Source organism: Sciurus vulgaris, assembly GCF_902686455.1.
Source record: "Sciurus vulgaris genome assembly, chromosome: 16".
NCBI classification, from domain to species: domain Eukaryota; kingdom Metazoa; phylum Chordata; class Mammalia; order Rodentia; family Sciuridae; genus Sciurus; species Sciurus vulgaris.
Genome location: NC_136477.1, coordinates 48,975,077 through 48,996,704, shown reverse-complemented (window position 1 = coordinate 48,996,704; position 21,628 = coordinate 48,975,077). Strand labels below are relative to the sequence as shown.

Sequence of the window (21,628 nt, the reverse complement as noted above, 5' to 3'; positions counted from 1 at the left end):
GTCACAACCACAAAGCCTTTAGGAAGCGGGCTTTTGTCTTGAGCCTACGTGCTGAGGAAAACTGGACATGCCCCACACGTGCTGGGAATGTTCAGTTCTATGCAACCTGGACAAGTGTACTACATCATCAAAACAAGTCAGGCCAAACTCCAGGGCAAAGGCGGCTCCCTGATAAGCTGTGAGCTCTACTTGTTTCCAAGTGTCATTTCCTCTCTTCAGAAGGATTGTGGCTTGGTGGTAGAGTGCTTGCTTAGCATGTGCAAGGCACTGGGTTCGAGCCTCAGCACCACATAAAAATAAATAAATAAAATAAAGGCACTGTGTCCATGTACAACTAAAAAATTATTAAAAACAAAACAAACCTACTCTCCTCCTCTGACCAACAGGACCCCACTATTCCTGCACATTCCACTGGATGTAGTTTGGGTGGGATCCACCAGACCTGAACAATTACAATATTCTAATCCTGCTTCAGGGTTGAGCACTGAGTCCTGGGAATTTGCTACGTGGTTTATGAGAGAAAAGGGGAAGAGTCTTCATTCCTCTGGAACCGTGAGCTCAGGAGATAACTTAGGCAGGGGCTTCTTGTAGTAACTCTCCCTGGTCACACAGGAGAATCTATCTGCCACAGGAGAAAAAGAAGGTCCACACAGAATGAAGGATGGAGAGACTAACTGATGGAAATAGGAAGGGAATGAGTTTTGCCAACGCTAGTGTTTTGAGCCCCTGGATCCCACTGTGCCTGAAGCCAGCAAGAGCTTGGACATTTTAGTTACATGGGCTAATACATTACCACTATTTACATTTATCTTAGCTGGAGTTCCATCAACTCAAAAAGTCCCAACTAATATACATAATAAATGCCATCTTAGCAGCAAATGATGATGATATCTGAGGTATTTTCTTAATTTCCAGAGGCCTCAGTTGACTTTGGGGTGGTCTAAACACCCAAAGTCCAACCTTGTGGCAGAATATACCACCGTGGTACTTTCTCATGACAAACACAAATCATCAGGAAGGAAGTTAAATACATCATCTTTAGTCCTCATCCTACAAGATTTCAACACACTCACTGGAAACTTTGCCAAAGCAATGAGGTAGGACTGTGCTCAAAAACCACATTGTTGGGATGGGCTTGTGGCTCAGTGGTAGAGCACTCACCTAGCATGTGTGAGGCACTGGGTTCAATCCTCAGCACCACATATAAATAAATAAATAAAGTTATTGTGCCCATCTACAACTGAAAAATAAAACACACATACACACACACACACACACACACACACACACACACACACTGTTATTTAACAAGTGTTCCCTGCCACTGTTCTCTGTGGCCTTCGATGTCAAGTTCCAACTCCTCAGCTTGGCACAGAGGGGCTCTTGTAATCTGACCACAGGCTACGTACTTGGGATCATATCCTGCCACTCACCCACAAGGCCCCTATTCTTCAGCCATACTAGGCTATCTGCCATCCCCTAAATGTGACACGCTTTGCCATCCTTCTGTGCTCCCTCCAAGGAATCTTCTCTTTCTGGAATGTGTTTCTTATAGTCTACAATTAATTCAGAATATAAGTCAAATACCATTTCCTCTAGGAAACTTTCACTAATGTTGTGTTTTCTTTTTCTCCTCTCCCAGAGCAATTTAGACATACCTCTGACATAGCAATGATCACATTTTACTGTATATACTGTTACTTGTTTTAAACTATAAACTTCCCAAGGGCGGGAACTGATTTTGAAAGTGATGTATGTGCCAACATCACCAAGACGTTCTAAGGTAAGGTAGCTCCCAGTTATTTTGAAATATGACAATATTTGAACCATTCAATATAAGGGTATTTAAAAATAAGTTTAATTTACTTGCTTGATAGAATATTATTCTAGCCAATAAAAAAAAAATTCTGAGGGGCTGGGGTTGTAACTTAGTGATAGAGCACTTGCCTAGCATGTGTGAGGCAATTGGGTTCAAGTCTTAGCACCGCAAATAAATAAATAAAATAAAGGTCCATCAACAACAATTAAAAAAAATTTTTTTAATTCTGAGATAATTTAAAAATCTGCCTATGAACACTGTATATAATTATGCAAAAAGTCCACACAAGAAAAGATAAAATTTTATTGTTTTTCATCAGAGGTGATTTCTGATTTTCCTACTTAATGATTTTTTATGACCTAACAAAAATGAAGGAATTAAAAATATAAGGAGAAGCTTCCAAGGAGCTTCAGGGTATTACTAGAGCCTTCTGGAAGCTGGGAGTTAGCCCTGTTTTTAAGTAGCAACCCAAGCTCCTTGGGCTGGCACAGGCCTCTGTGAGCACCTAGAGTTCAGGATTGCTGGAGCAGCCCTGGGCAGGAGATAAAGAAAATATGTATACCCAATACACGGTTGGCTAATGGCATCTCACAAATCCTTATGATCTCTTAAAACAGTCCCTTATAAACAGTAGCCAGATTAAATGAATGTAGATCCCCTGCACTCAGAATCAATTAGCCATAGCCACTGAAAGGTCAAAACATGAATAGTGAGTCACCAAGTAACTCCCTTTGCTGTTCTGAAGCAAAGCACAGACAGGCATTAAAACCCAGAAAGAAAGGAAAACACACACAAAAAGAAAATTCAAAATGAAACACAGTTTCCACTTTCACTTAAAAGAATCATCCCTCTACCTCCTTACATTTTCAGTCCCTAACCAACTTCAGACTCTCCCTACCAGTTTAGAAGTAATTTATACTACCTTTTAAAATTTCAGATACTGCAGACATCTCAGACATTTAATATTAAGTAGAAATTCCCTCCTTTCCCCAAGTCCATTTCCTAAAAGTAACCACTATTGAGTCTGTTCTAGACCCTTCCAAACTTTCCTCCTTGCATCTGCTAACATTCACAGAAAGCAATGTCTTCTCTTTTCCTGGAATAATATCTTTTCATGTTATTGTGTATGACATATATATATATATGTATATATATGTATATGTACCCATATATATATATTAGTTATAGATGGACACACACACACATATATGTTACAGGTGGACACAATACCTTTATTTCTTCTTTTTGTGTGGTGCTAAGGATCCAACCCACCGCCTCACCCATGCTAGGCAAGCGCTCTACCACCAAGCTACAACCCCAACTCCGTAAGACTCAATTTTCACAAAGACAGAAGTGTAATTCATATAACATAATCATTTTTAAAGTGAACAAATCAGTAACATTTAACAAGTTCACAGCATTAGGCAACTACCACGTACCTAGTTCTAAAGCATTCTTGTCACCCCAAAATCACTCATTCTTTTCAGTGATTGTAGTTAGTTATCTTATGGTCTAGGTAGACCACACTGTTTTAATTAATTCCCAACTAAATGGATGTTAAAATCACTCCCAGTATCTGGCTATTATAAAAAGTGCCTCAGTGAATATCCTTCATGTGTTCATGTTAGTACTTCTATAAGGCAGACTTAGGTAGAATTCCTTAAGTCTACACTGTATCAACATTTTATTTCCTCTCAGTTTTATTTTGCAGGGTTGGGGATTGAACCCAGGGTCTGAAGCATGCTAGGTGAGTGCTCTACCACTGAGTCACATCCCCAGCCTTCATATCAACATTATAGTGCTGTCAAATTGACCTTCAAAAGAGGCTGTTCAACTGTATATCTCCCAGATAGACACCGATAGTGTATTTTATTTGTATTCTCATCAGCAAGGTATTATTATGAATCTAATGGGCAAAACAACTATATCTGGATTTCAGTTCCCAGTTTTGAATATAAGAAAGATTGAGGATATTTTTATGTATATATTAAAACGTTCCCCAAAGAGTTGGAGATTTTCTTTTGAGGCAACTTGAGAAAATGAGAGAGGTAGACTATACTACTAGGGGAGCCCCATCATTAAGAATTCCTCTTTTTGTGTTTTAGAATTCCTCGTTTTGTGTTTTCTTAGTGATTGCTGGGTTCCAGGTCCTATGGGGACATTATCACTGAGGTCTTTTATGTGCCTGCCTGTGTTTAGACCTTCAATTCAATTTTCCAATCTTGCACCAACCCTGCAAGGTGGGGTTTGTTTTCATTTTACCTGTGAGGAAACTGAGGTTGAGAGAGGTTAAGGGACTTGCCCAGGCAGTATCCAAAACTCAGATCTGTTTTTTCCCAAAGCCTCAGCCTTTTCTGCTTTTGGGGGGCGGGGGGGCTGCACCTACAGTTTCCATATAAGTCATGCACTGGGGGGAGGTTTCAATGAGATGAGATCCTGCTCCTGTCTTCTAGGAGTTCAAATCAAAGAGAGAAAATGCATTTGTTTTGTTTTAGGAATAAGAACTGATCACTGACCAATCAAACTTCAGGTGGATGAATGAGGGGCTGTCCTGGACACTGTAGGATATTTAGCAATCCTTAGCCTCTAACCACTAGATGCTAGTAGCACTCCAACCCAGTTGTGCCAACCCAAACATCTGCAGACACTACCAAGTCTCTGGATTGAAAGACACTGGTCTGTGGTATCTAAATCCACAGTAACTAGGTCTACCTTGAAGTGAGGGACCCATCCTTGGGAGGGACCACCTAAAAAGAGATACATATACATAGATCTATTTCCAGGGGTGTGGGGATTCTGGGGCTGAAATGAAAAAATGTTCCATCCAAGACAAGCAAGAGTTTCCATGAGGAAATCTGGCCTAGCAAATGAGCTAAAAACCCAAAGCTCATAATTGCAGGCAGCTAAAACAATGGCCACAAGAGACACAGGTAAAGCAGATTTAGGAAATGGTTGTTCATGTTTATGCCCGAGCTGGGTAGGTGGAAAAAACACTGCACATGCAAAGGAGGCTGTCGGGTGGAAAATAGAGTCCCTTTACATGTGTCAGAGGAAATGTACACCCAGCAGGTAGACAGGGTGGGACAGATTTTATTTGTTAATGCTGCCTGTTCAGCAGGGTGCTCCCCATCCTTTTCCAAAAACATGTCTCCACACCCAGAGATAACACACTCCAATGAAGAAAGGTCAGGTTGGGAAAACCCTCCACATGTACCATCCTGATTGTATTGCTTTTTGGTGGCAGAGGGTTCATTACTAAATGAATTGGAGGTTAGGGTATGGCTGTAGGAGGAAAAGAGAATCCTATGTGGCTACTGCAGTGGAATAAATGGAATGTACAGTGGTCATGGCTGGGATCAGAAAATGTTCTCCCACAGCATTATGGAGAACCCTTCTACAAGCTTGATTAGAGAAATGAGCTGAAAGTTAGAAAACTCTGCTGTGTAGCTGTGTCGCATTTGCCCCTCACACTAGTCCCTGGAGAGGAGACAGGCAGGTTCTTCCACTTTCAACAGATGAGAAATTCAAGGACCAGAGGACTAAGTAACTGGCACAAGGTAGTGTTGGAACAGGAATGGAGCCCAGATGTTGAACTTCAAAACACAGATTTGGGTTAACAGCAAAAACTCTGGAGTAAAGTAAACATGGCTTCAAGTCAACTCAATGGCTGAAGGACCTTGGAAAACTTCCTCTCTCTGGAACTCAGTTTCCTAATCTGTAAAAGTGGCTTTTTTTTTTTTTTGGTGGTACTGTGGATTCAACCCATGGCCTTGCACAGGTTAGGTAAGAGCTCTACCACTGAGCTGTACTTTTTAAAAATTATTACTTTAATTATTACTTTTAAGACAGGTTCTCAGTAAATTGCCCAGGCTGTCCTTGAACTTGCAACCCCCTTGCCTCAATCTCCCTTGCAAACTTGGAATATGGGTATGTGCTGCCATGCCTGCCTGGGGCATGATAATAAGTACCATACAAAGTTGTAAAATTTTAGTGAGGACTGGATATGATAAAGGGTATCAAAGGTTTAGCTAACTGTCTGGTGCTTGGAGATGGCTGGCAACTGTTACTGTTAGACTTTTGACTGCACTGCTATCATTAGTGCCTGCTTGTATACAGTGGTCTCCTCTTATCCCTGGGAATATGTCCCAAAAGCCCCAGTGGACATCTGAAACCACAGAGAGTAATGAACCCAATATATACTATGCTTTTTCCTATATATATACTTATGATAAAGTTTAATTCATAAATGAAGTATAGTAAGAAATAAAGTATAACCAAAAATGGAGTAATTTTAATAATACACTACAGGGCTAGGGTTGTGGCTCAGTGGTAGAGTGCTTGTCTAGCACATGTGAGTCACTGGGTTCAATTCTCAGCACCACATATCAATCAATCAATAAATGTCCATTTACAACTAAAAACATATATAAAAAATAATACACCATAATAAAAGTTCCTTAAAACTTATGAATTATTTATTTCTGGAATTTTCCATGTAATATTTTCAGATCACTGTTGACCATGAGGTAACAAACTAGGAAAAGTGACATCACAGGTAAAGGGATTACTATATGCTTCCATCTGTTAGTTAGCAAATAGCAGACACACCTCTGAACTACTTGGACCAAACAGCTCCTTGAAAGACCTTCATTAAGAATAACTTAAAGAGTGAGAAAAACCATTAGCAAGACAGTGCTATTTATAAAAGATCTGGAAAGAGCCAAAAGTGCCCAACTACACTGATTAGTTAGGTAAGTCACAGTGTAACCGTAAAATGGAATATTCCATGATTGTTCAAAAAACATTCTTAGGGCTGGGGTTGTGGCTCAGTGGTAGAGTGCTTGCCTAGTGTTGTGAGGTACTGGGTTTGATCCTCAGCACTGCATATAAATAGGTGAATAAATAAATAAAGGTCCATCAACACCTAAAAAATATTTTAAAAAAATAAACAAACATTCTTTTTCAGAAAGCTTAACGATGAGTGGCAAACCTTACAGGCAGATTTAGACAAAAGAAGGAAGGTTATTATAAACACCCCTGGATTATGGGATTTTAATCTTCCACTTCATAATTTTCTACATGTATCTTTTAGACTTCTTGTAATGAACAGATATTAACTAAGAAAAAACAAAATCAGCTGACGAATATGCAAGACCAGGAACACTCAGTGATAAGTGGCACTGTAAACATAAAATCACATAGCTAGAATCTGGTTCAGATTAATGCCAATTAAAAACATAGTAAAGGGATACTCAATCAATTGAAAATCAATAAATGTCAAGCCCCAAAGACCCAGTGCAAAGAGAAACCTATTGTAGCTCATGTCGGTATGGAAAAAATATATAGTTTGCTTTGAGCCAGCCAAAAATTAGGAAGACTTCCAGAATTCTGGGGCAGCTACCCAAACATTGTCAATGGGGCACAATCAACTGGCCCTTGTACGCTAATATTAATGACAAAATATTCCACTCACTGGAAACAATGACTCTCCCTGTCCCCCATTTCCCCTAAACAAAGTAAGGAACAGCCGAGAGGTAGGATGATCCAGCTCCAAAGCCTGGTAGTTATTTTTAGATTCTGGCAAACTGCAGGCTTTATTATGACCAATTTTTTACTTTTGTAAGAAGCCTGCATGAGAAAGTCACCCTGAACACCCCACAGAGTCCCAGCTCTAGCACTTACCAGCTGTGTGACTCTGGGCACATGTTTAAACTTTCAAGTCTTTCCCCTATAAAAGTGGTGAAACCTACCTTGCAGACCCTGGGGAGGTGATGATATGAAGCCATAAACATAAAGGGCTTTGTTTGGAACCAGGCTCTTAGTAGCTACTCAACTAGTGAGAGGTCTCATTAATAAATAAAAAAGCTTTAAATTATGTGTCGACTATTTACGATAGTCTGTTATTTCAGGACTAACGAAGAACAGCAGAGAACTGGAAGTTCTTCTTCATATGGAATGCAGGTCTCTTCTCAGCTATACCATTTCCTCCTAGACAGCAAGGTAGATCTGGTTTCTGATTGTTTCCAACAACACACAAACCCCAAGTTCATCTCTGCATCTGCCAAGCAACTAGGGGCCACAGTCTTCTCTCAGTTATGACATCAGACCAAGGGACTAAGTCGCAGGTCCTTGAAGAAGAAAATCATGGTTGCCAAATGTAGAGTACAGCATGTATACTTGGGAGATTACTTAGTTCTCATATCTAGTGTTGTTTTTTTTTGTGTGTGTGTGGTGCTGGGGATATTTCTCATATCTAGATGGCATCAGTCTACTTGCTCCTATCTCAACCCTGAAATGCCCTTTCTCCCCTTCATCTTTATCAGCTCTGAGTCATCCCAGACCCAACACAAATCCCTCCCTCCTTGCAAGGCAGCCTTCCTTGACATTCCCCACCCCCAGGCCATTGCTAAACTTACTTTCTCTCTCTCCATCTCTCTCTCATATACTTTACTACTTAAGATTTTCAAATCTTACTTGAGCACGTGGCTTGTGGTTGCCAAGAACCCCTCTAACACCAAGCAATTCTCCCTGCAGGGGCCACAGTTGGGAAGGGATACATGTTCTACTATGTCAGCTGAAGAAGGGCAGGACCCCATCACTAGGCAGGTACCCACTGCCAGCCCCTGGGGAAAGCCTAGGAGCAGCAATAGCCAATGTTTCTAATAATAAGTGATAATAATAGCAACTGCCAATTTTTTTTTAAATCACACTCTAAGTAATTTTTAGGCACTATTGATACAGAGAGAAACAACCTTGGGGGTTAGGTATAGTTGAATGTGCCTGTAATCCCAGCAACTTGAGAGGTCAAAGCAGGAGGATTCCAACTTTGAGGCCAGCTTCAGCAACTTAGCAAGACCCTGTCTCAAAATTAAAAAGAGTTGGGGATGTAGCTCAGTGGTAGGGCACTTTCCTAGCATGCATGAGGCCTCGGGTTCAAAAACAAAAACATAAACAAAATTTTTTTGACTTTTTCATGTTCACACCCTTTGGCTGGAATTCCACTCTAGGAATATAATTGAAGGAAAGAAAAAAATACCAGCACACACAAGAAGGCACAAGATCTGTGATCAGGATGTTTAAAGCAATGTTATCTACAAAGGTTAAAAAAAATGGAAACCATTTAAATGTTCAACAATGTGAGTGTGATTAAATAAACTGCCACATCCTTTTGGCAAAACTCTCTACGAACCCATTAAAAACTGGGTCCACGAGCTGGGTGCGGTGGCACAGGCCTATAATCAGAGCTACTTGGGAACTGAGGCAAGAAGACTCAGGCCAGCCTAGGCAACTTTGTGAGACCCTGTCTCAAAAAAAAAAAAAAAAAAAAAAAAAAAGGACTGGGGATGTGGCTCAGTGGTACAGTGCTCCTGGGTTCAATCCCTGATACCAAAAAAAAAAGTATATACAGTAAGATTATGAACTTGAGGCTGGGGATATAGCTCAGTGATAGAGTGCTTGCCTAGCATGTACAAGTGGACCTGGGTTTATTTCCAACACAGGAAAAAATAATGCAAGCAGCTATATATCCAGTAAAAGAACAACTACCTGAGTATGTACTGAAAGGTTAATGTAAACTTTTTTGGTGATGTGGAGGAGGGATTATAAGTGACTATTATTCCCTTTTCTGTATTTCACTATAATTTTTAATTTTATGTTATATAATCTAAAGAAAGCACAATAAAATAATTTAAAAAAATAGAATAAATGCCTTCAAATGATATTCAATGTAATCAGCAATACAAAAATACCACAGCCTAACTATTCACTAATAGGCCAATGGTATAAAATAAATCATATCAACACAATGAAATAATATATACCCAGTGCATAAGATCATATTTTTCCAAGAATAATTGTGATATAATACTTCTTGTCCTTGTGACATAAAAGCTTCTCATTCAGGTAAATGACAAAAAGAAGATGAAAACAGAGATGGAACAAAACATACTAAGCCAAAAAAAAAAAAAAAAAAAAGGCAAAAGAAATAAATGGGGATATTTAACTTTTTCTTTCTTTTCGTATGGTACTGGGGAATGAACCTAGGTTTGCTCTATCATAAAGCTACAACCCCAAGTCCTTTTTATTATTTTTAAATAGAGTCTCACCAAGTTGCTGAGGTTGGTCTCAAACTTGTGATCCTCCTGCCTCAGCCTCCCAAATTGTTGGGATTACAGGCACACATCACTGCACCCAACTAGGGCTATTTAACTATAATGAAAGATGCAACACCCCCAAGAGACTGTAACAGTGACAAAGATGAACATTTTTCACCTAAATGAAGAGCCTGGAAACACAAGAGACCAACACAGATGTAAAAGTCACTCATCATCTATGGTCACCTGGAAGGCAATAACTCCAAAGGCAGTCAATCACACAGTGATAAAGCTGGAAAGACTGTGAGTGACCCCAAAGTAGGCTCAGGGGATGTAAGGTATGTACTTATACCCCAAATAATACTGGGAAGAAATTATTAAAATATGAACAGGGGGTAGTTTTAGAGTGGAAGGCTATGTGTGTTCTTTTCTCTTTCTTCTTTTCTGTATTTTTCCATAATGAACATACACTTTCATAACAGAAGAGAAAAAAGTTCATGTCCAAAGAAAATAAAGGGCTACATCACAGGGTAATGAGCACAGCATTTTATCACATGCACTGGACTCAGTGCAAATGAGTCCTGCAGCTGTGCACAGCTGTGCACAGGAGAGGCTGGGAGAATCAAGCTACCAGCTCACAGGAAGCTCACCTTCCCCACTCCACACCAGGGGAATGCACTCTGGCCCCTTTTGGATCTGGGCCAGGTTTTCTTCTCATACAGGCCAGGGAGAGAATTTATAGGCCTGGAGGGATCCAGACATCTGTGCTTCAGTCTACAGACCTGCTAACCTTCCTGGAAAGGAAGCAGACAGAGCACCATGCAGTCGGCCTGACCCTTCCCGACATCTACAAATACAGCCTTTGTGCTATGGCCCAGGCCCCCAGCCTATATGGGCACAGGGAAGCAAGTGAGAACAAACCCTGCAGTTCTTGCTCCAAGGACTGCTTGAATTTGTGACAGGACTTTTAGTCTTTTGGGGGAGACTGCCAATCCAAAGCTCTCCTGATATCCTCCTGGGGTAACTGCTCTCCAGAGGAGCAGGAGGAAGAGCTGCTAAGTGCTCCTGTATTGATGAAAACATTGTGTTCAGGCCTCAGTCATCTCTTAGCCTATAATGAAAAGGAACCTGACCTGAGAGACATAATTGGATATTCAAAGGGATCCATAAATATCTAAGGTGCCAGGAGCCAGGGAGAAGGAATTCTGCAACGGAAAACCAATCTGCTCCAAGACAGCCTCAAGTCATTTTTGGAAGAGAAAAGCATAAATAATATATACATGTGGGTGAGGATGAATGGCTGCTGAGAGGCTCGGGCAGCCCAGACTCCTGATTCTCTTTCTTCCCTATTAAAAATATGGAGATCCATAGAGAAGGTGGAAGGATATGAAGTTGGTTCACTGAGCACCCCTGTGAGGCCTGCTTGTCCCCCTTATTCTCCCAGCTCCCCAAGCTACATTAGCATCCACTCCCAGTCTAACTGGTGAGGGAAACAGTAAAGTCAGGTGCCGTTTACTGGGATGCTAGGACTGGAAATAATGCTACAGAATGCAGGATGGAAATAATGTTGTACTGCATGCCCCAACATGAGTGGCAGATATACCTAGAGGGCAAGAAGGCATTCTCCATGCTTCATGGATCATTCATAGACATGCTGTGTAATGCTGCACACAACCCACAGGGCCCATTTCTATACACTGATCTCTCCACCCTCACCAGGACACACTTGAGAATAAGCATGTTACGCAAGTCCTTTCTGTGTCTTTTATGCATAACCATATGATTAACTGTTCTATTTCTGCCAGGTTGTTTCTGTCCCATACATACAGCCTGGAGTTAGCAATTCATCATATTTGAAAAAAGTAAATAGAAAAATTACTTTGGGAAAAAAAAAAAAAAAAACCTTTGAGGCTTTGGAAACCAATTTTTACACATCAGCTTTCCTTTGGATCTGGCTTTCTCATCCTTGTTTGGTCTTAGTCTGTTGGATTTCAGACATGATTTCTTTTGTCCCAGTTCTCCAGGTCAATGCAAATTTCCAAGGTGATAAATATTTCCTTCAGTGTTTCCTGTGTAGGATCCCCAGGAACAGGAGAAAAGAAATAAAGATTGCCTGGGAAGCCAGAAGAAAAGACTGTGAAGGCAAGATCATGGAGGGTCTCAAAGCAATGTATAATCAGAGCTGGGTTGCAGTTGGAGACACAGAAGCTGCTTTTTCTAGGAGCATCAATGCAAGTCTATAGGTTGGGCAAGGCAATGATAGCAAGTGAAGCAAAGGGACCAGAGCTAGACGGAGAGTGAGAAAACATCTGTAGATGACAGGTGACTAGTTACTCAGGTCCAGCTCATTACTGCCACATAGGAATTAGGCCCAACTCTGACATAAAATCTACAAGAAGGTATCTCCATTCAGAACAGAGCAACAAGAAGGAAGGAAGAAGAATATGGTGCATGGTAAGGGGTCACTTGATGCCTATGGAATGAGTGAGGGCCTCCTGGGCACAGGGTGGGACATCCTGGGGGAAAGCAATAGGAAGAGATAGCCAGCAATGTGGGGATTCCAAAATCAAGGGAGGAAATAGCTACAGAGTGAACTTGAATCAGTCACTAGGATGCAGAGGAAAGAGTCAAATGCAGAAGAAGGGCTAAAGAATTTCCAAAAAGCAGAACTCAGTGAAAGAGCAGATGTGTAGGAATCAGGTGGTGATGAATCTTCCAGGGGAACCTGGTGGCAATGAGCTTGTCCAGTGGGGCTCAAGGACTGGTCATGAGGGAGAGCAGGTAAACACATCCTTCACTAGCTTCGCAGCCATTCATCTGGCTCCTCTGGTTGACCTTGTTTTCTTTTTCTCTGTTCTCCCATAAAAAAAGATCAGGGTATAACCAAGGGTCCAGGGGAGAGAAACAAAGCCAAACCTAGCAAATTAGGTGATGAAGGTTTCACTCAGGAGCAACTGTTAGCACAGTTAACAGAGGAATGGGTACCTAGGGGATGAGCTCTGGAGAGGAATGGCATCTATAGGAAAGTGGCAAGAACAGAATGGGCTCTTGGAGTCATGGTATATTGGTCAAACCATGTGGAAGCAGGGGTAGAAAGGGTCAGAACCCCAAAGAGTTCTCAAGTCATGGATTTTTGTCACTTGAGGCATGTCTGGGGTTCTGGTTCACAATTAAAGATGCAAAAAGCAAGGATAATATTGCCAAGCAAAGGTATTCAGGAAAAATGAGAAATGGCCCACTTGAAATGGTTCAGCTATATTGGGTGAGTCTTTTCATGGCATGATTTCTGTGGGCTTCAATCTAAACGAGGATATTAGGGTCTAAGATCTTGGACAAATCTCAATTTTCACTTTAAAAGATAAGCTTCATCAGGAGTTTAAGAATAACTACAGCTGAGCATGGTGGCACATGCTGTAATCCCAGCATCCTGGGAGGCTGAGGGGGAGGATAGAAAATTCAAAGTCAACCTCAGCAACTTAGCAAGGTCCTAAGCAACTTAGTGAGATCCTGTCTCAAAAGAAAAAAGAAAAACGGGCTGGAAATATGGTTCAGTGATTAAGCACTCCTAGGTTCAATCCCCAGTACCAAAAAAAAAAAAAAAAAAAAAAAAGAAAAGAAAAGAAAAGAAAGAAAATGAGAATAACTACAAACACCCATTAACTAAAAAATTACTACAACACCCAAAATTTACTACTGAAGTAATTAGTAAATTATTGATGACTAACAAAGGTCCAAAGGACTATGGGAAGCCCTTTAAATATACCATCACATAAATCTTTGCAACAACTTTACAAAAAAGCTGGTGAAATTATGACAAATTTACCCAAAGGAATAAAAGCAAGACCTAGAGTTGTTAAGTTACCAGAGCAAGATGACAGTCTTTGAATGAGATAGTTAAGGACAGAGCAAGGTACTTCTGCTCCAGGGTCCTTGCTCTAACCCAGGGGTCAGCAAACATTTTCTGTGAAGGGCCAGATGGTAATTATTTTTGGCTTTGTGGGCAATATGGTCTCTGTCACAACCATTCAACTCTGCCACTGGGATGCAAAGGCAATCACTGACAAAGCACAGATGGGCATGACTGGGTTCCAACAAAACTTTACTTATAGACAATGAAATCTGAATTTCATATAGTTTTCATATTTCAAGAAATACCACTCTTGTTCCCTGTCCCCTCCAAATGTTCTAAAAAATAAAACCATTCTTAGCTTTAGGTTTTAAAAACAAACCCAGGCGGCAGGTTGCACTTTTTCTACATGCTGCAGTTTGCTGACCCTGCTACCAGATTCTGCAACCCACCAGCTCATATCATGTGCTGGTTTTCTTAGGAGCACACAGATATTTTAAGACAAAACCTGTAAGAGAACATCTGGATGTAGCATATGCCTTGGAAACACAATTGTGTGGGAAAATTGAAGGGAAATGGTTCTGACTCTGCCTTGACTCTAGGTTGCAACTTGAACACTTTTCTTCCTTTCTGTCCTCTCACTTGTACTCTTCTATTGAGCATTGAATCCAATCAGTCTGTAACCAGGGGAAATTCTGGGTGGGATAAGAATGCCCCTATCTACAAAAAAACCACTGTGCTCATCTTACCTGCAGAGTTTGGCTGAAGCGCTTTAATGGGGTGGCCTTCACTGGTGGGATGAGGTTTGCTAGAGATGTGACTCTGGAAAGGGGCTTGACCCGTTTATTACTAGGTTCCTGCAGGAAATTAAAAAAAAAAAAAAACCAAAAACAAAAACAAAAAAAAAAAAAAACGGAAAATGTCAAGGTCAATTCTGAAGACAACCTTACTCTACCACATAATCATATTCCTCTCCACGAGTTGATGGCTGCACACTGAACTATGGAATATCAAAAGTGCCCTGTCTCACTCCAGTTCTGCAGAGGTGACCTCACTTAGGAGCCAGGAAAGGATAAATGACGCGGGATGTCAACAGAGACAGCTTCTGAGAGAACAGCACAGGGGCAGGGATCTCCTTTTCCCTCACCCACAGTATCTGCCAACTTTTAATTCGGAAGCCTCCACCTAGTAAAATCATTCTTCCTGTCCTGTAGAGAAAAATGACCTCTGATTTTCCATCCAATGACCTTGTCAGGCAGGTGTCTTGTTGCTTGTGGTTTCATCTTTTTATAAACCATTTCCCTATTTCCCCGAAAGCCACTCTTCTTTTACGAAGTGGCTTTTCAAAGGCATAAAGATTGCTTTTCTTAATTCACTAAATTAAAAATCTATTTTTTAAAGAAAGGAAGTTTTATTGCTGGGATCTTATGAAAGTATCTTTATATCTACAATGTATTTGAAATGCACATATTAATATTTATAAATATAAACCCGATGGCAAAAGAATACATACAAGGAGAAAATTGCACCATGGGTATTCATTTCTATACTATTTACAGCCACACATTTTGAACATCCCTCCACAGAAAATGTTATTTGCAAATCTGCAATATTCCCAAACTGGATGATGGGTAAGAGGGAGCCTACCCATCCCAATGACTTTACAGACAAAAATTACATAAATAAAAACAGCACGCTGTGAGAAAAAGAGAAATAACAGACAAAACATTTTACAAAGACAAAGAGAACGGTTACCCTTGTCTTCCTAAGCTCCATCTGACCTGCAGTAGATGCTGGACAGCACATGCAGACACCAGATTTTGAAGGAAAAAGCCAAAGTAGCCAATTGTGGCAAACCTCAGTCATTTGCAGAGGGAGCCCCCAGGCGCTCATCTTTCCTTTTCAGCCATTGCTTTCAAAGTTCTGAGGAATTAAACCAGAACTTCTGATTCTTCAGGACATCCCTGCAGGATATTCTGAACATAGCAGGTGCTTGGAAAAATCCTTTGTGAATCTGCAATTCTGCTGAGAAGCTCTCCTGTCATTTTATGCCCTTGCCAGCCTCAGAAATCATAAGTTGTCTCTGAAATAGATTGTCCCTGAGTTTTCTGGTATTTAAGTAGAAAAATTCAAAACTTTACCCCCTCCCAAAAGTTCAAAACATTTCCACAGTATGGCTAAGAATGACTTTATAATTTCTCAAAGCAGTTTGATACTTTTCTAAGAGAGAGAAGGAATTCGGGCTGCCGGGGACTCCCTGGCTTCTTAGCATGCTAAGCTGAACAGGCAGTAGAAAACTCTCAGACCACCAGAAGGCTCAGCTCCAAAATGTCACGGAAAAATCTCCCAACGTAAGAGACACAGCCTTACAAAGGTGTAAGTATTAAAAAGAGAGGTCCAACAGTCCTTTGTCTTTCAGCTGACATTGCCCTTCAGTATGCTCCCTGTCCAGTGCCTGGCTCCTGAGCATCTGCGCCTAAAAGAGGACTTTTTTTTTTTTTTTTTTTTAAACGTCAGAGCTGCACCACCAGCACACTGAATCCACGCATGCGTACACACACACACACACACACACACACACACAGCCTCTTCAGTATCCCCTGAATTTCTCTAAATGGTTCCTGCTCTGATCTAGAAATGCCAGGATCACAAATCTCTACCTTTGGTGGTATAAACCGCATTGCAGCAATTGAGGAGTCAGGGGATTCCCTGGGGTAGCAGGACTTAGTCTCAGATAATCCTGCATCTACTTCAGAGTCCAGAACCTCTGTCTGTTTCTCATTTTTGTGGCTGAAGTTGTTGGGTCACAAATTCTGTATCAGAATGGAAAAGATGAAGGGCAAATAGGAGCTAGATTTTTTTCTTTAAAAGGGGGTAGGAGACACTGCATACTTGGCAGGTTGAGGGATGATCCAGTTCTGTTCTACTTGCTGTGTCATCTCTTCTAATGTTCTGCTGACTTTGCTGCCCATTTCACACGACCCAGTCAGATGGGCTTTATCTATGTAGCTATAAAGATATATGTACGATGCAATTGCAGGTCCCTCTGTAGGTTCAGCACAGTGCTGCTACACAAGACTGTAACTAAAAATGCTTGCCTAAGGCATTGCCTATTTGCCATTGAATATCCAGGCTGCTATCTGGCAATCTGAAATTCCCAAGTAAAGAAGGACTGAACCAGAAGCCATTGCTATGATCCAGCAATACAGGCAGGTGCAAGTTCAAAAATGGAACACTTACAGGTTATTGGAGCTTTATGTCTGACCCACATGAGTGAAGTATGAATTATGGTGTTCTCCTTGAGGGCTTCTGTGAGAATAGGAGATTTAAAAAAATTCTTGGCCTAATTTGATTTTTCTTTTCCATTTACTCAGTATGTCTCCAGCTACATTTTATGGCTGTCTAAAGAGAGCCTTCAGGGAAAATGTTTCCAGACTCTAGTTAAATAGCTCTACTGACAACTAGCAAATGCAATACCAGGGATGTTTTCAGCCTTTGCAGAGAGACACAGAACAAAACCTGCAGAGAGGCTTCCTAGTCCAACAACTAAAGCTGCCAGACCAAGTTGTGCAAGGTCGATGCTAACCCCAGGAACAAGATGTCCTGTTTCAAGGGCACACACCAGCTCCACCACATAATTTTAAGACAGAGCAGAAGGGCATATCGCTAAAGAGGTTAAAAAAGGGGGAAGGGACAATGAGTATTCTATGTAGGCATTATTTCATGAATAAAAATAGTTTTGTTTCTTATTTTCTAGACTTTATAACATTTGTTTTTCTTGTCTTATTGCACTGGCTAGGACCACCTGTATGTTGTTGATTATAAGCCAATATAGTGGGTACACTACTCTAATTTTTAATTCTAAAATGATTATTCTTAAGATTTCATCATTATATATTGTGTTTGCTGAAAGAGTGCAAGAGTCATCCTTTATTGAGCATGGATAGTTCCCTTCTGTACCAAGTTTGCCATGAATTTCTATTATGCATTGGCATTGACATTTATCAAATGATTTTTCTTCTTCTATTCAGAGGGCAGGGAAGGGGAAAAGGAGAAAGAAACTAAAAGAAGAAGGGAAATGAGGTAAGAAGGGAAAGAGAAGACAGGCAAAAAAGTAAACTTTTTTCATAAAAGGAACAGATTCAGCAATTTAAAATACATCTTGGGCTTAATTACAAACAAAATGGAATAGAGTACTCCATGTTATTTTATTTTAAATATGATTTTTTATTAAATGGATTTTGATATTCCTTCTGATATACAATAATTTTTATATTTTCCTGATTCTTCTAAAAACCAAAATCAATTGCAACATAAGAAAATGCCTACTACATCCATATGACATGGCATATTTTTATTCCTTCAAAAATAGTTTTAATGACATAAATATGGCATTAGTGAGGAGCCCCTCACCAATTTTCTTTTTCTTTTTCTTTTTTTTTTTTTTTTTTCAGCCAGAGTGGGATTTGGAGTAGTAGGACGATGATCTATGTTATGTCTGCAGCTGCTCTTGAGACTCTACCTTCACTGGGCCACAAAAACAGCCCAGAAGGGGCAGGGGATGCAATCATGTGCACAGGGACTGCTGTACTGCAAAGAAGAAGTGAGAATTGACTGAGTCAGTAGACATTTTACCCATGAGTTGATGGGGTCATACAAAATAGCCTTTCAAGCATTTGGAAATATCAGGGAAGCCTTTATAGGACCCTGCCTGATTAGGCTGGAAACTGCACTCCCAAGGGTTTGTCTAATGTACCTGCAGTAGCCCTCTAAATGCTTTCACTATCCTTATATGAAATAGGAGGTTAAAGTCTCACAGTGACTGAGAAACTCTAGCATAAATAAATAATAATGATTAATACTGGTTGTAGGAATACATTTCAATGCTTAACATATAAAATTTACTATTTACTCTTACCAGTATCCCTATAATTTAACTACTATTATGATCCCCATATTCTCAAGTTGAAGAAACTGAGGCATGGAGTAGTCAACTTGCTTAAAGTCATTAAGCTAAAAAAAAGAAAGTGACCAGGATTTTTATCCAAGGCAGCTTATTCCACAGCCCATGTCCTACATCAAGCCTAGCTTATTCTGTGAGGGCCCAGAAAGTAAACATTTTAGACTTTGTGGGCCACCCAGCCTATCACAACTACTCATCTCTGCTGTCAGTCATAAACAATATGTACAATTATGAATGTGGCTATGGTCCATTACACCTTTATTTATGAACATGCAAAGTCAAATTTCAGAACATTTTCATGTCAAAAATATTATCCTTTTTCAAACTATTTAAAAACAGAAACTTCTTAGGTTCACACCCATAGGATGTGTGCTGTATTTGGCTTGGGGTCACCCAAAGACACCCAAAGACAACATGCACAACCACATCACTCTTGAACAGACACCCCTAGCCATCTTCAGGCTCCAGCAGATGGAATAAGCTTGATCTGCATATTCTCCCTGGGGCTGGCCATGCAGGCTCCTCCCGTGGTGATCAGGGGATGTATATGACTTTAGTTTTTATGAGTAAACCCTATCCTGCTGCATTTTATTCTCCTAAGTTTCTAAGGAAATTAGTCCAAACACAACACCAACAATGTTCCCTGATCATTAACAGGTAAAAACAAAAGACATTAAAAAGTGACATGATGCCTTGGGATCTACTTTAAAATAAAACAAGGTTGGGGTAAGGGGGTGAGAATTGACAACTGGTTGATAAATGTCAAAACCAGGTGCACCACACAGAGCAATCAGTAAGCAATCCCACCCATGATACAAGCCAAAATTCTCCATGGTAGGAAGTATTTTTGAAATTTTTGTGGTGGCTGGACACAGTGACACACGCCTGTAATTCCAGCAGCTCAGGGGGCTGAGACAGAAGGATCACAAGTTCAAAGCCAGCCTCAGAACAGCGAGGTGGTAAGCAACACAATGAGACATTATATACAAATAAAATACAAAATTGGGCTGGGGATGTGGCTCATTGCTTGAGTGCCCTCGAGTTCAATCCTGGGTACTTAAAAAAAAAAAAAAAATACGGTATTGGGTATTGAACTGAGGAGCATTCTAGCACTGAGCTACTTCCCAGTCCTATTTATGTATTTGTTTATTTATTTATTTATTTATTTGAAGACAGTATCTCGATAAGTTGTTAAGGCCTTGAATTTGAAATCCACCTGCCTCAGCCTCCAGAGACATTGGAATTACAGGGCATGCACCACTGTGCCTGGCTAGAAAGTTACTTTTTTCCATGTTTAGTTATTTTTTTTTTAATGCACACAATATGGTTTTGCAAATGTACCAATAAACACTAGAATAAACAGATGTCACCCAAGCATTTTGCATCATTTGTTAGTACAGGCCTAGTGAAGACACCAGAGAGACAGACATCATCCAAAACAGAAGTCTGGTAAAATGAGGGAAAAACAAAACAATATAACACAAAACAAAACAAACCTGACTGCTGAATTTCAGTACCTCTTAACCAATACAGATTGCACTAGGAAAAGACCCACAATTTTTTTTTCTTCTTTTTTTGTGGTGCTGGGGATCGAACCCAGGGCCCTGTGCTTGCAAGGCAAGCACTTTACCGACAGCTATCTCCCCAGCCCAAGACCCACAGTTTTGGATAGTGAAACCTGGGAGAACTTTACTTTACAACATTTAAATTCCAAGGCAGGCATCCTGATGGAGAGGCATCAGATCAGATGCCAGACTCTCTGAAGTCTGTCTTATTCTATTGACTCCTTTCTTTATTCCCTCTCATTAAGAAACCCATCAACAGGCTCCTGATCACTTAACTCCATAACATAAAGCAATCTAATGGGGGTCAACTCTCATTTATTTCAGAAACACATGGAGAAAATAGAGGTCCCTTCAAGATCAGACTGTCCATGGACAGGAGTCCTCTGATCTTGTTGCTGTATTTATTTTCATTTATGAGCATGGTTCACTTGCCCCCACCACCACCCTGTCTGTCTCCTAAATTCATGCTTTTCTTTCCATTCCTACAATAACACTGTCTTTTACTTAAGAGGCTGAAACCTCCCATCCTGGCCAGAGTATCACTTCCCCTTTGCCTCTCTCCAACCAAATAAGTTCAAAGTTTAAATTAGTGTACCACTGCCTTGACTTTATCATCCCCCTCCCAGGGCCAAAGAGCAGTTCACACTGTTCTACAGCTTATGGGCAAGATTCTCACCCTTTAAAACATCTAGGTCAGCACAAATACCTTTGCGTTCTTACTTCCTTTGACACCTCCCATTGCCAAGTCCTTCCTTACCCTTCCAGAGACTCTCATTCACCACTGGCCAAGACCTCTCCAGCCTCTGCTTCCTTCCAAGACACAAACTCTACTTCAAAGAGTCCTAACCCTCCCCTCTGGGGGACATGACAGCTTGCTTTGTAGCTTGTCCTTCAAAAAATTCCCACAGATTCTCCCTCTTGGGTTAATGGCATTGGGACAAATTGGTTAAGAATAAGCCATCTTATTTTATAGATCTGCCTATCCATCCTGCTTGGTCTGGTCTTCATACTTACTAGCTTATTGATCCAAAGCAAATTATTTGTGTTTTTTTCCAAGTGAAAAAATGGGGAAATAACCTCATGATACAGTAGTGAAAAGTCTGCGAAATCTTTAGAATCTATGTCAGGCACTGCAATAAGAGATTTACATGGATTTGCTCGTGGCATTTTTAAAACATTCCAAGAGAGAGCTAATGTCATTGTCCCCATTTTACAGGTGAGTGTGCTGAGGTTCAAGGAGCACAAGTACTTCTACAAGGTCACATACCTAAGGTGACAGAGACAAAATATGGACCAAATGTTGAACTATATGCCTCTGCTAAGCTATTTTTGCTTAACTGC

General features: G+C 40.5%; 1 protein-coding gene across 9 annotated transcripts in view; it reads right to left on the bottom strand.

The window, feature by feature from the left end:
• Window positions 1–21,628, bottom strand: part of ARHGEF3 (Rho guanine nucleotide exchange factor 3) — a 303,446-nt gene that overhangs the window by 27,768 nt on the left and 254,050 nt on the right. For 7 of the 9 annotated variants that reach the window (XM_079116472.1, XM_079116474.1, XM_079116476.1 and 4 more), the window contains one exon: window positions 14,509–14,616. In XM_079116472.1, coding sequence (XP_078972598.1) covers window positions 14,509–14,616 — 108 coding nt within the window. Of the gene's footprint in view, window positions 1–14,508; window positions 14,617–15,514; window positions 16,134–21,628 lie in introns of those variants that run through there. The other 2 variants (XM_079116480.1, XM_079116478.1) reach the window with 2 other exon arrangements.